We start from the raw sequence: 15,217 nt of genomic DNA, 5'->3' as shown, positions 1-15,217 counted from the left end.
CTCGAGACCCGATATTGAGTCCCACGTTGGGCTCCCTGCGTGGAGCCTGCTTCTCCCTCTGCCTGTGTCTCTGCCTCTCTCTCTCTGTATCTCTTGTGAATAAATAAATAAAATCTTTTTAAAAATTAATTAATTTTTACTGAAGTTATCTACATACTGGAGAATAAAACAAATAACGTTTTGGATTGAAGTGTGTGCCATTGGTGTTTTTGTTTTTTAAGATTTTATTTATTTATTCATGAGAGGCTCACAGAGGGAGGCAGAGACACAGGCAGAGACACAGGCAGGCTCCATGCAGGGCCCCGATGCGGGACTCAATTTCAGGTCACAACCTGAGCTGAAGGCTGATGCTCAACCACTGGGCCACCCAGGTGCCCCACCATTGGTGTTTTTGAAGGTCTCAGGCAGTCAGGGCTAATAACATTTATTGAGAGTTTCCCATATACCGTCACTATTCTATCTATCTATCTATCTATCTATCTATCTATCTATCTATCTATTTATTTATTTTTAAGATTTTATTTATTTATTCATAGAGACACAGCTAGAGAGAGAGAGGCAGAGACACAGGCAGAGGGAGAAGCAGGCTCCATGCAGGGAGCCCGACGTGGGACTCGATCCCGGGTCTCCAGGATCATACCCTGGGCTGCAGGTGGCACCAAACCGCTGCACCACCGGGGCTGCCCTACCATCACTATTCTAGAAGCTTTCTGTGAATTATCTAAGTTTCTTTAACCAATTATTTTTCCATGGTATAAATATCACTGTCTTAAATTTTGAAAAACCGATAGTTAAGCCTAGAACTTATAGGGACTTAACCAATTTATCTACATCAGGTCTTTGAAGAAGTGCCTATAAGGCAAAACACGTTATTAAGGATTCATCGACTTTTCAAATTCTGCCGACACTGACGAGCATCTGCCCCGGCTTAGACACCATACGGTGCCCTTGCACGCGTACTTTCTGGCTCAGCGCCCTTGCACTGATTGTCGGCATCCAGGTGCGTGCCCCGGGTCAGAATGGGTGGGAGCCGCAGGGGCAGAGCGGTAGTGCCTGCAGCAGAGGCGGCTCGTGGCCACCACCTGAGCCCCGAGGGGCCTTCCCCCGCCCCAAAGTGTAGAGCCTGCCATGACTCCTTGCCAGAAGCCTTCAGTTCATGGAAAGAATATAATCTTCATCCCTGGTTGTGCTAGAACCCTTCTTTTCTATAAAGCTGGGGAAACCCCCAGGCAGCTTTGAAGCCAGAAGTGAGTGTTGAATCCATCATCCCGTTTGCACGTGAGAGTTTGAAAGTCAAGACTGTTTCGGGCTGTGGTGCAGGCTCCGTGAGGCTCCCACGCGGTCCTAGCCACGCAGCGGCGCTTCACTTGCTGTGATCACTTACATGTGTGGTTCATGCATTTCCTCCCATCTTTTAATTATGGAAAGTTTCAAACCTCCAGAAGAACTGAAAGAATAGTTCAGTAAGCATTTTTTTAAACCTGGATTCACCAGCTCTTAGAGTTTTTCTACATTTGCCACTGTCACGTTCTGTCCCTCTCCACACACACTTTGTTATTGCTGCTGTTGAACCATTTGGAAGTGAGAAATTAAGCTGTAAACATCATGGTACTTCATGCTAAATACTATAGAATGCGCCTCTTGAAAACAAGGATTTTTTTTTTCCTTTTTTAAAAAGATTTTTTATTTATTCATTCAAGAGAGAACAGAGAGAGGCAGAGACTCAGGCTCTCCGCAGGGGCCTGATGGGGGACTCGATCCCAGGCCTCAGGATCACGCCCTGAGTCAAAGGCAGGCGCTGAACTGCTGAGCCAGCCAGGCGTCCTGAAAAGGATTTTCTACATAATCACAATCCAGATATCGTACCCAAGAAGTTTGTCAGTGATATAATAATCTTATTTAAAAAAAATAAAAATAAAAAAAAATAATCTTATTTAATATATGGTTCATATTCAGATTTCCTTGACGGTCTTCAAATTTTCCTTTAAAGCTAGACCAGCTCCTACACCTTTGGGTATTTATTTATTTATTTATTTATTTTTAAGATTTTATTTGAGAGAATGAGCAAGGGGGACAAGCAGACTCCCCACTGAGCAGGGAGCCCGACAGGACACAGGCTCGATCCCAGCATCCTGGGATCAGGACCGGAGTTGAAGGCAGATGCTTAACAAATGGAGCCACCCAGGTGTCCCACCTTTTGTTTTTTAATCTCTTGTAACACCGGTATTTTTCTGAAGAGCCCCAGCTGATTATCTTATAGAATGTCCCAGAGTCTGGACTTGCCTAATTGTTGTCATGATTCGAGTCAGGTTGACCATTTTTGCAAAAAGATCACAAAGGTGAAGAGGCGTATTTCCCGTTAGGTCATATCAAGAGGCATCATGTCATTTTGTCCCTTTATTGGTGATGTTACATTTAACGACAATGCCCTGCATTTTGGCCGAGCCTCATTTCTGACGTTTAGTACTGTTGAGGCAGGTGGGGCATGCGGCATTATTCACAGGAGCCAGAAGGTAGGAACCGCCCAAATGTTGAACGATGACTGTTGAACAGATGAATGGGTAAACGAATCGTCATATGGCCCATACAGGGGGACATCATTCAGCCCTAAAGGAGAACGAATACATATTCGTACGATAGGTGCGTACTGATACATACTTCAAGATGGATGAGCCTCAAAAACCTGATGTTAAGTGAAAGTCTACACAAGCTTACATATTGGATCATTCCGTTTCTATGAAATACCTAGAGCAGGTAAATCCATAGAAACATAATGCATAATTACGTTGGTGGTCGCTGGGGCATAAAAGAAGGGAATTGGAATAACTGCCTGACGGGTTCAGGGTTATATTGTTGAGTGATCTGAGTATTTGCAACCAGGTACATGTGGTAGTTGTACAGCATTGTGAATGTATTAAGTGTCACCAGATTGATTTCTTGAAAATTGTTAATTTATGGGAGTTTCACCTCAATAAAAACTGAGGGGGAAGCAGCTTCCTGATGATGTAGAGGAAGTAGAATGTACGGGTGTGAGGTTATAATGGAGGCTGAAAGATAGAGGCTGGCGAGGGGCTTTCCATTCAACATTAGCCTCAGTTGAAGCAACTGAAATGTCAAGCCTTCCATGCAGCCTGGTTGGTGGATCAGGGCCATTTTCGAAGGTATCAACCTCAGTTTTGAAAACTCCACATTGTGCTGGAGTAGACTTTTGTATCTTTTTGACCTCCAATTCAGGAGAGTCGTGTTACCTGGGATTGCTTAATGACCTAAGAATAGAAAAGAGAGATGATCTGGTCACCTGGTTTTTTTGGTGTTTTCTTCTTTCCATCCGACTTAGGATCATGGGATTTCAAAAGCTATTTTGGTGCAGCTCATGATACGGAATATTAAAGAATGTATGCAATGTGTGGTGGAGTGGGAGTTAAAATTAGAACAGCTCCTTTGGACTGCGAAGGATCAAAGTGTATCAAGTGACAGGTGTTGATGCTTGGTGTTCCAGGGTTTTACTGACTGTCCACTAGAAATAAATTGAAATGTGGGGAAATGTTAGGCGAGATTATGTTTAGAGAGAAAATTTGCTAGAAGCCCATGTTTTCAAAAAGAAAAGAATGGTTGAATTGGTATTCCCAGTCAATGGAATGTCCATCAGCCATCAAAAAATACCATTTATGAAGAGGTTTTAATACCAGATTTATGATATGAAACAGTGTGAGGTCATCACGAGAGATACAATATGGAAATTTTTTTTAAAAGATTTTATTTATTCACGAGAGACCCACAGAGAGAGGCAGAGACACAGGCAGAGGGAGAAGCAGGCTCCACGCAGGGAGCCTGACATGGGATTCGATCCCAGGTCTCCAGTATCCCACTCTGGGCTGCAGACGGCACTAAACCCCTGCGCCATTGGGGCTGCCCCAGAAAAAATTTTTTTTAAGATTTTATGTATTTATTCATGAGAGACACACAGAGAGAGGCAGAGACACAGGCAGAGGGAGAACCAGGCTCCCTGTGGGGAGCCCATTAGGGACTCGATCCTGGGACCCGAGGGTCATGACCTGAGCCAAAGGCAGATGCTCAACCACTGAGCCACCAAGGTGTCCCTGCAATATGGAAAATTTTTTTCAAAATGTGATCAACCATGTTAAGGAAACAACCTGTTCATAGGAAAAAAAAAAAAAAGACCGCAAGGAAAATTTTAACGATACTTTTTTTGTTGAGTGACAAGAAGGTGGGTGATATTTTACCTGCTTTTACTTTTTGCACTCTCTGCAGGTGTAATGGTGTAAAGGTGAACACAGTTGCTATAATGCTGGCGCCCGTTGGTCAGGTGCTTGCTGCGGGCCAGGCCCATGGCGTCTCTATTTCCCTGCAGTCCTGGAGGCAGGTGATGTGCTGGGCTCAGGTCACAGGTGCAGGGATTAAGGTTCAAGGAGTAAAAGAACCCGCCGCAGGCCGGGCAGCTGGTCGTGGCAGGCTCCAGCACGAGCAGTCCGACTCCGGATCCTCGGCTTAACCGCCATCCGGGTGGCACGTTTAGTGGCTGAAGAGACACGCGTTCAAGTAGTGCGTGTGGGGTTGGGTTCAGGGGAGCGCTGACCCGGCAGCCGGCGGACTCTGTTTCTGGATCTGCTCTTGCCTCTTCTTGGTTCAAATTAAGTTCGTATGCTTTTGGTCTCAGTTTCTCTATCATAGTGAGGAAAACAGAAACCTCTCGTTTGCCTGATTTTTTTTTTTTTTTTTTTTTTTATGCCTCCAAGCCTGCTGCTGCGCTTGTGATAACGACTTGTTAGTTTATGGTGCTGTTGCCATGAGCTAAGACTAGTTTGGTTTTGTTTGAAAAAAAAAAAAAAAGCGTATGGGTTTAAGAATTCAGCAGATCCAGGTTCAAGCCCTTTGGATCCTTAAAAAAAAAAATCGCTGAGCCTCAGTTTCCACATCTGCAGAATGGGAACAGGACTGTGCGCCGTGAGGGTTGTGGGGAGAGAAATAGACGCTGCTCGAGGGAGGCGGTCGCCGCCAGGAACTGTCCCCTTCGGTCCCTCCTCCATCAAGCCTCCCCTGATATAGCGTAGAGCCCGGGGTGATGAGACCTTTCTGAGTTTCTTACGCATTTTTTTTTTTTTTACACATTTTAGTAAAATTAAGGGAACATTAACCAACAGTGGCAAATTCTCAGCCCTGGGCCCTGGGCCGAGGGAAGCAGGTGAAGCAAAATGAAATGATCCTGGTAGGAATGAGGGCAGAGGACACTGCGTTCGGCTGTGCTTCTGGGGCCGTGGAAACTTCGCCGGCTGTTCCAGAATGCAACAGGACACCGGGGAGGGGAGAGGGCGCATCCTCCCTTAACCTAGCACGCGGCCAAAGTTCACGAACCTTGGCCTACCTTAGGCAGAGCAGCCCGGTCCTCTCATGGGGGTCCACTCTGTATTTAGGTTAAACCGATACTGGGCTCTTTATTGATTTCTGTGTCTCCAGAAATATATGTGGGGTTATTTTTGGCAAAAAAATAAAAAAATAAAAATAAATTTCCCAAACTGCAATAGGTCAGGGTGCTGTTAATCAGGTACCATGATGGTTTGGAACAAAACTCTCTGTCACACAGTTGACAGGCAGTAGGCAGGAGTTTGGGGGACGGAAGTCAGCTCCAAAACCAAGACTACAGCATGTAACGGAGGAGGAAGAGCCAAGGATACTCTTTACAGTAGCAGGTGGCATTTATTGAGAGCATGCTGTGTGCCAAGCTTTATGACTTTATGCTCCCCTTTCTCTCTCATTAATATAATTCTCTCTCCCTCTTTTTTTTTTTTTTTTTAAGATTTATATATTCATGAGAGACACAGGCAGAGGGAGAAGTAGGTTCCCTACGGGGAGCCCGATATGGGACTCGATCCCGGATCCTGGGATCACACCCTGAGCCAAAGGCAGATGCTCAACCGCTGAGCCACCACGGCGTCCCTCTCTCTCTTTTTCAAAGATTTATTTATTTATTTAAGAGACAGCATGCAAGTGGGGGTGGGTGGGGGAGAGGGAGAGGATGTTGAGCAGGCTCCTGGCTGAGTGTGGAGCCAGAGACCTGGGGTTCAATCTCAGGATCCTGACATCATGACCTGAGCCGAAATTAAGAGTCAGACGCTTCACTGACTAAGCCACCCTGGCTCCTCGTATCTTTCTTTCTAGAAGTACTTTTCAATCTCTCATAGCACAGACATAAGAGGAAAATGTCTAGCTTGGCTTACTGCATGCAGTACCTTGAGGCAAACATTCTTGTGACGACTACCCAGGGCAGGTTTTGTCAATTCTTGCTTCATGTATTTGAAGTTATGTCAGTAGGTGCATAAACAATTTGGGTTTTGCTTTGTCATAATGAAATGTTGCAAGTCGTGATAGATGAGCTATGATATAAAGAGTTCCTCCTGGGGCAGCCCAGGTGGCTCAGCGGTTTAGTGCCGCCTTCAGCCCAGGGCCTGATCCTGGAGACCTGGGATCAAGTCCCACATCGGCCTCCGTGCATGGAGCTCTGCTTCTCCCTCTGCCTGTGTCTGCCTCTGTCTCTCTGTCTCTCATGAATAAATAAATAAAATCTTAAAAAAAAAAAAAAAAAGAGTTCCTCCTATGCTATTTCTGTCTCTGGCAATAGAGTTCCCGAAAACAGAGGTTTGTTGCTAGAATGTTCCCTCTGGGGGCACCTGGGTCGCTCAGTTATTGAGCATCTGCCTTCGGCTCAGGGTGTGACCCCAGGGTCCTGGGATCGGGTCCCACACTGGGTTCCCTGCAGGGACCCTGCTTCTCCCTCTGCCTGTGTCTTTGCCTCTCTCTGTGTGTCTCTCAGAATAAATAAATAAAATCTTTGGGGGAGAAAAAAAAGAATGTTCCCTCATTGTGGGCACACAATTAACGGCTGCCCAGCAAGGTGAATACTTGTAGCAGAGACTCCTTTGCGTTCCTTGTTCAGCAATGATTCCTCCAAAAATTATGTCAGGGAGGTGGTGTAGACCATGGGCTTGGAGAGTGGACTGTGGATTTAGAACAACCACTTCCTTTCCCTGGGGCTTGGGCAATTCATTCAACCTCTCTCTGCCATTTTTAATTCTTTGGAAAGGACTGTGGCTGCTCCATTGATACTGCAGCTGCATAAGGATTAGATGAAACTATTTCAGCAGAGCACACAGTCCAATACTTGGCATGTAGTAAATATCCAATAAATGTTAAATGACCTGATATCATTGCTGTCTTGTTGTATTACCTCCCTCGAACTGAGGCTCAGTTTAACACACTTTGTGAATTAAGTCCCCCTGCCGTGGACCCCTGATTATATAGTCCAGTGAGCAGATGCTAACTGACCTGACCCCTGAGGTCTTCCCGGTTCCTACAGCGCAGGTGTGCATCGGAATCATCGTGGTACTGATCGTGCACAACTATTGGTTCCTCTACGTCCCTTATCTGACATGGCTTTGCCTTGACTGGCGGACCCCAGAGCAGGGAGGCAGGAGATCCAACTGGGTCAGAAGCTGGACCGTTTGGAGGTATTTTAAGGACTATTTTCCAATTCACGTGAGTACATTTGTTTTCTGTAGTATTATTTGGAGCGGGGAGAAGAATGGAAATTTGTTTTCATCTACAGATAGGTCAGGCTTTTCTCCTTCCAGAGGGAGAAAACCTTTTTCTTTGGCCCAAGTGACTAAATGGGACCTAAGCTAAATTGACACCATTTCGAAGGCTTTGTGGAGAGAGAGAACTTTCCAAGGTCTTCCAGGTTTTCTATTTATTTCTATTAATTTCTCAAGTCTCTGGGCTCAGGAAACAGTTTGTAAATTTGGAAACAGCTCTAACCCAGAGAACAACACAAGTTGTATTTCCCGTTTCCTTTTGACATAAAAACTAATCATGAGATTGTTTTGTTTTGCTTTGTTTCTTACTGGAAACTAATCTGGGACTGTGTGTTTTGTTTTTTTTTTTTTTAACTCATTATATACTGTAGCTCATCAAAACTTGGGATTTGGATCCAAGTCACAACTATATATTTGGGTTTCACCCCCACGGAGTGCTTGTTGCTGGAGCCTTTGGAAATTTTTGTACGAATCATTCAGACTTCGAGGAGCTGTTTCCTGGCTTCACTGCGTATCTTCACGTGCTCCCATTTTGGTTCCGGTGTCCTCTCTTTCGAGAATATCTGATGACTAGCGGTAAGTGAAGGCAGGTCACTGTTCCTACAGTGTTGTCGGGCGGCAGGACTACGCAGGGTGTTCCCTCCCAAACACAGGTTTACAGTTCCTTTGTCAAACCCTGTGTCTGCAGCCCTGTCTGGTGCCTCATATGCTGCTCAGATGATTCTAGGCTCCCCCGCTGGACTGGAAGCTCCAGGAGGACATAGACTGTGTCTTTCTTTTCCACCCCAGGTGTCTAGCATAGTGCCTGGACTCCACGAATGTCCAGTAGATGTTAATTCAATGAAAGCATATAAATTGATGAATGCATTTTGTGCATCCAGATGTGGGAAAAAAAAGGATCCTGGGTCAAACAAGCGAGAGATTACACCTTTGGAGAGGCACTTTGCATGTGTTTATGAGCCTCAGAGGTGGGAAATGTCCTCCACATGCCTTGAAGCAATGGCTGTGTATAAACTAAGCAAACTTAACCTGTCTTTTTCTTCCCAGATTAACTATAACTTGGCTCAGAAATGAGTTCATTCTACTCTGCCCTCTCTGAACTAGTGGAAGACTCTTGATTAATGAAACCAGGACTCTACCAATTCCAGGAATAAAATTTAGCTGGGATGCTAAGAAGACACTCTGAGTGTCCCCAGAGGCTAAGCTTGAGTTAAGGGCTCTCATTTCAATTTGAGGGGTTCAGATTTATTTGGTTTTCCAACCTGACCACCTTCCTGACCCAACGTGACCTGCAATACCTTACAGACCGCTTTATGTGTATGGTCATTGCGCGTGTTAATTATCGTGGCCTCGCATTTCCAGAGTATAAAGAAAAGTTGATAGCCTCTTTTGGAAAATTTGTAATTTCAGGATGGCAAATTCAGAGATATTTCAGTGGCATATTCAGAGATAGAATTTTCCAGGGTCTTCCAGGTTTTCTGTTTCTTTCTATTTCTCAAGCCTCTGTTGTCATAACACACCTGATAGGAAATCACTAAGCCCCGGCAGACCGGGATCCCTGGCTGGGTTCTGTGGATGGACCTTCACCCGTGTATGGCCCTGGGCTCTCTGTCCAGCCTGGCCGTCACTGCATCTGGCCTCTAGAGGGTGCACCGAACCTCCAAACTACCATACGCGCCAAAAAAAAAAATTCCCTTCCGTGGTTTGTGGTCCTTGATTCGGTTATTTTTATAAAAGGAAAAAAAAAATTAAAGGGGAAGTTTTTTTAATTTCAAAAAAGCACAGAAATCTATCTACAGTATCCTGTTTGCGGATTCCAAGCCACAGATGATCTGGGGGTAGTGGTAACGGAGAGCAGGTGTGGCCAATTTATGGCCCAAGAGATGTGGGTATGTGGGTACCCCCTCCCCGTGGCCATGTCACATGCATATAATCAGCCTTAAGAGTCTGCCTCCGTTTGGGGCCCCCACAGTCCCTGCCATTTGCCTCAGCTGCCATTTGAGATGAAACGTGCCCGTTCCCTCTGGCCTGTGACAGCGTGCCGTCGTCTCCTTTTTGCCATACTTGAGATACCCGAAGAGCTAAATGAAAACGTGCAGCCTTGTGGCTGGTAGAGCTTTAGGGAGGTCCTTATCTCAGCGTGTGCGGAGTCCTCCTTTATTTCCCCGGAGCCAGGCTGCTAGGACAGCCTGGGCCACGGCGGCCCTCCGACCCCTGCCCGGCTCGGCTGTCGCCACGGCCCGAGAGCCCCGCGTGTGCCAAGCCCGTGTGGCAAGGAGCCAGCGGAGTCGCAGAGGTCCCTTGCGAGCAGCGCCTGCTTCGCTCTTACCCAAGAGATCTCTGCCCCTTGTAAGTCACGACCGTTCCTCTTGGTCCGTTTCGGTGACTCCGTCCTCGTCGGGGTCCACCAGGGCGTGCCGCGTGCCTCGGGGGTCGGCAGGGAGCAGAGCTCGGGCCCCACAGCCAAGCACGGCCCGGAGGGGCCGGTGTGAGCAACAGCTGGTAGATGTGACGAGCCTCGTGCTGGATGCGTCCTCGGGAGGGTGGCAGCTGTCTGTGTCACGTCATCACACCTGACACGGCGTCCGGCCTGTAGCAGGTGCTCAGTGAGTGTGTAGAACCAAGGAACGAGTGATGGGTTGACGTGGTTGCCGCAAGGGGGGGGCATCTATAGGGAAGGAGCTGCACTTCCGACCTGGATGACAAGATAGGTGATGGTCCCGGTTTCTCCGAGAGGTGATGTTGCGAGAATGACATGGAGAAAGAGTGCAGGGCACCGGGTTTAGGAACATGGAGTTTGAGGTGTCTTTGAGTTACCAAGGTAGAAATGACCTTGGAAGTATGGGAAGTGTGGAGGGGCGCCTGGGGGGCTCGGCGGTTGAGCGTCTGCCTTTGGCTTGGGTCATGATCCAGGGTCCTGGGATCGAGTCCCGCATCGGGCTCCCTACAGGGAGCCTGCTCCTCCCTCTGCCTGTGTCTCTGCCTCTCCCTGTGACTCTCATGAATAAATAAAATCTTTTTAAAAACTAAAAAACTTTTTTAATTTTTTAAAAAAAGGAAGTATGGGAGGAAGACATCCCAGGAGATAGATTTAGGAGAGCTCGGCACACCTAAGTGTTAGTTGAGTCCACGTGTGTAGATAGCATTAGAAGGATCACGGACCAAGAAGGAGCCTGTCTTAGTTCGGCCTGCTGTAACGCAGAACTGTAGACTGGGCGACGGGATATCCAAGATCAAGGCCCTGTCAGATCCAGGGTCCAGTTCGAGACCCTCTCTGGCTGAAGGGCAGCCATCCTGTTACATCCTCACATGACGGAGAGACAGCACCCTACCTCCCTCCCTCTTTTTATAAGAACACAGATCCCATTTGGGGGGCTATGTTCTCATGACCCCATTACTTCCTAAAGGCCCTATTTCTTAATACCATCCTACGGGGGATGAGGGTTTCAACATAGAGATTTTAGAGGAATGAACATATGCAGTTCTTAGAGCCCTAAGACCGAGCAGCATTTAAGGATGGCCTATCAGCAGAGCCTAGAGAGGGACCGGAGGCATGGCCAGAGGAGAGCCGGGGTCTGATAGCCCCAAAGGCCCTCTTTCCAATGGAAGTAATGCCTCCAGCTCCCGCTCAGCACATGCAGGGCAGATGGTGATGCCTTGAACTCAGGGGAAGTTCAAACCCATTGAGACTCAGCTTCTCTATCCTCACCCCCGCCACCCTCTGCCTCCTTAGTAAGTGGTTGGTCACTCGGAATCCTGAATTATTTTCTGTTCCCCCAGTAATAGGATCTCACAGTAAAATGAGCATATAGTTTTCCTTTGAGAAGTGAAGTGTGTTGTGTCTTAATAAAGCCTGTCTGGCGCATTCTTGTATGACTCAAAGAAAATGGTTAAAGCCAAGAATGGAAGAAAATGATAAGACTTTAAAAAGCAATTATCTCTGAAATACAGGTCATTGAGTGGCTTGTGCTTTCATTTTTTCTCTTTTCCTTTAAGACTTCATGGTATTTTCCTCCAAGAGTACATAGTATGTTCAAAGTCTGAAAAGGAGTTTTTAAAAGTTATTTTTCTGTGGGAAAAAGCCTGGTACAAAGACTGAACAATTATATGACTGTCTTCAATAAACAATTTACTAAAATCAGACTAGACATTTTGAAACCATGTAAAGATCTGGTTATTTGTCAAATGTCTGAATTTTTAAACACCATTTACACTATAAATCTAAGTTTGGGAAACAACCCATATAGGATATCTGAAAACAGGCCCTTTTGTGTTCAGAAGATCCAGTGTAACCTCTTGGAAAGGATATGCTTTTTGATCCTGAGCCAAGATTCACCAGGGTGGTAGTGGTCAAGGCCACCATGTACAGCTATGCAGGTTGTGCACTGAACAACTGCACAAGGCACCTTTTACTTATCATACAATATGAATAGAGTCCATAGAATTGAGCAAGTGTACAGCCCACCCAAATAAGTGGTGAATCTAATAACAAGTGACATTTTAATGACCTAACCCATCACCTGCCGAAATGTTAGATCTTATTAATGGAATATGTTACCAAAGATCTATCTGGCTGTGACAAAATTATAAATAGAAGCTGTTCCAAATGTAAGCAGGGCCGGGAATTTTGTTAAATGTTCACTGACGTCATAGAACATTATGGTGAAGAATATTTTCATTTTTAAGACACGCTAAATACTTAAGCCCTTTTGTTTTCTTCATTAAGGGTCAGTCTCAGTTTCTAAGAAAAGTGTGTCCTATGTGCTGAGCAAGGAGGGAGGTGGAAACATTTCAGTCATTGTTCTTGGGGGTGCAGAAGAATCACTGGATGCCCATCCTGGAAAATTCACTCTGTTCATCCGCCAGCGGAAAGGATTTGTTAAAGTGGCTTTGACCCATGGGTAAGTCGCTTCTCGTTTTCAGTACCTGGGGTAGAGAAGTTAAGGCATCATTAAATGAACACAACAAATAAGGTAATTTTTCTCGTCCTTAAAGCAGACTTCCTCTTAGCTGACCTTACGGTAAAAGCAGATGTGGATGTTCATGGAAAATGGGTACAACCTTCCCACTGAAGGAGTTCAGCCCCGTGGGAGCCAGAAGTTAAACTTACCTTTAAAGGCAAAGCAAGGAGGGGGCGCCCAGGTGGCTCAGTCAGTTGGGCCTATACCTTTGGCTCCGGTCATGATCCCAGGTCCTGGGATCGAGCCCCACATGAGTCCCCGCTCCACAGGGAGGCTGCTTCTCCCTTTCCCAGGGCTGCTCCCTGCCTCTCATTCATGTTTATTCTCTCTCTCTCTCTCTCTCTCTCTCTCTCTGTCAAATAAATAAATAGATCCGGACAGCCCGGGTGGCTTAGTGGTTTAACGCCACCTTCAGCCCAGGGTGTGATCCTGGAGTCCCGGGATCGAGTCCTGCGTCAGGCTCCTTGCATGGAGCTTGCTTCTCCCTCTGCCTGTGTCTCTGCCCACCCCCTTCTCTCTCATGAATAAATAAATAAAATCTTTAAAATAATAAGTTAATAGAATCCTTTTTTAAAAAACAAGCAAAAATACAAAATTTTATATATACAGAGTATAAACGTCCAGCCCAATGAACAAACGAATCGTGGCCCCAACGATAGGTAGAAAAGAAGCCTCCTGGGGCCTTGATTTTTCTATGGAATAAAATCCCACAAGTCATTGACCTGCTAAAGTACGTCCCCAAAGGGTTTCAAACAGAAGTCGGTTTCACTGTGTGGGATGTGAACTTAGTGATACAGGGAGATGTGGGGACTTTGGAAAGTGGTTGGGATATGTTGCAGAAGTCCTCTGAACAGAAGAAAATACTTAAATCTTTTTCCTTAAAAAAAAAAAGCATATTCTTCCCCCCTTTGTTATTTGTAGTGCCTCCTTGGTCCCGGTGTTTTCTTTTGGAGAAAATGAACTATTTAAGCAAGTTAACAACCCTGAAGGCTCATGGCTTCGAACTGTGCAGGAGAAGCTACAGAAGATCATGGGATTTGCTTTGCCTCTGTTCCATGCCAGAGGGATTTTTCAATACAATTTTGGCCTGATGCCCTATAGGAAACCTATCCACACTGTGGGTATGTACATCGAAGACTAAAGGCTTGCTAGGATGAGTAGACGCATCACCTTAACCTTGAGCATCGTTATTGCTGCTGATTGCAGTGCTTAGGCGAGAAAAATGGCTTTGAGTAAAGAACTTCCTAAAATAAGAATCCTGTAGATGGTAGTTGAGCCTCATTTACAGTATGCCTTTTAGCCAAGAAATGACTGCATTTTCCATTTGGGAATTGATCACTTTTAGGAATACTACTATTGAACTGCAGGGAGAATCCAATTTCGACATCGAGTTTCTAGTACTCTCCACGAGTCTGTTTCTCTGCCAGCAGATTGTAACATAGCAATTCTGTGATGAACACATTTACATCAGTCTATGAGTATCGGCAGATTTCTGTGTAACAGGTGTCGTCGTCGTCTTTGTGTTCGGTTCACATGGGCACTGGCTTCTGTAGCAAGAGCACGTTGGGGATCCACACGCTATTTTTATATGTATTTTCATATGAGCTGATTTTATTTTAAAACGTGGTACATTGGGAAGGAATTGAGATGGAGGAGGAGGGTGATGGACTCTTGGTTAGGGCCGAGGGGCAGAGTCCTGAGCCCTTCCCATTGCAAGTGACCTGGGGTGCGGAACAGGAGAAAGTGCTGAGCCGGGGGCTACGAGCACAGTTACCCGAGCTGTGTGCTTCATCTGAAGCTGGAAGGAATAGTTTCACCACAGATGGGCCATTAAATGACATCCCAAAATTTTGTTTTTAGATCTGTTTCATTAGAATGGGATTTGACTCCTACCGTCAGGTTCTGAGAGCTTTGCATGGCACGTGTGGTCATGTGACACCATTTAAAAATGCCGTTATTTAACTCAAATGGAATGTTACCAGACTGATCAGTTTGTGTAGTGGGAACACAGAGATAAGTTTGCGATTGTGTTTTTCCAAGATAAGCTAGTTACGTTTCTTTGGCGTAATATGTACTAACAAGGTAATCGACATGGGTTAGGCCCTGATTTCTCTTTGCCGTAATATTAAATCGTCATTTCTGGTTCCTTATCTGCAAAGTCCCAGAGTTGACATTTTGGGAGATATAGGGGAAATTGAAAGACACAATTTTTGGGAACTATAAGTTCAATCAAGTGGAGCTCATGCACAGGCAATACGTTGCAGGGTTGAAAGCCAAATATATTTTGTGGATTTAAATGATGACAGTTATCCCCCTGGTGGGGTTAAAGTTTAGTTTTAAGTTAAGTGGTTACCGTAGGATACAGCCTGGTTATAACTCTACAGACAGATAATGAGCTGGTCGGGGAGTCAAATGGAAATGACTGAATCTGAATTCGTTGTTGAGACTAGAAAACCTAGAGCTCTGGTTTTTGTTCTTGCCTAACGTGCTTCTCTTCAAGATTTAGAATAAGGGAAAATTGGGACACCACCTGGGGGGCTCAGTGGTTGAGCATCTGCCTTTGGCCCAGCGCATGATCCCTGGGTCCTGAGATTGAGTCCCACATCGGGCTCCCTTCAGGGAGCCTGCTTCTCCCTCTGACTTAGTCTC

General features: G+C 45.8%; 1 protein-coding gene across 2 annotated transcripts in view; it reads left to right on the top strand.

The window, feature by feature from the left end:
• MOGAT1 (monoacylglycerol O-acyltransferase 1) overlaps window positions 1–15,217 on the top strand; it is a 37,141-nt gene that overhangs the window by 8,499 nt on the left and 13,425 nt on the right. For both annotated transcript variants that reach the window (XR_012025152.1, XM_072813557.1), the window contains exons 2-5: window positions 7,373–7,551; window positions 7,979–8,183; window positions 12,334–12,508; window positions 13,490–13,689. Coding sequence is in view for 1 of the 2 variants with exons in the window: in XM_072813557.1 (XP_072669658.1) it covers window positions 7,373–7,551; window positions 7,979–8,183; window positions 12,334–12,508; window positions 13,490–13,689 (759 nt within the window). In the remaining variant the exon portion in view is untranslated. The remainder of the gene's footprint in view (window positions 1–7,372; window positions 7,552–7,978; window positions 8,184–12,333; window positions 12,509–13,489; window positions 13,690–15,217) is intronic.

This window comes from Canis lupus, chromosome 36, assembly GCF_048164855.1.
Source record: "Canis lupus baileyi chromosome 36, mCanLup2.hap1, whole genome shotgun sequence".
Classification (NCBI taxonomy): domain Eukaryota; kingdom Metazoa; phylum Chordata; class Mammalia; order Carnivora; family Canidae; genus Canis; species Canis lupus.
This window is presented reverse-complemented; position numbering and strand designations above follow the sequence as displayed.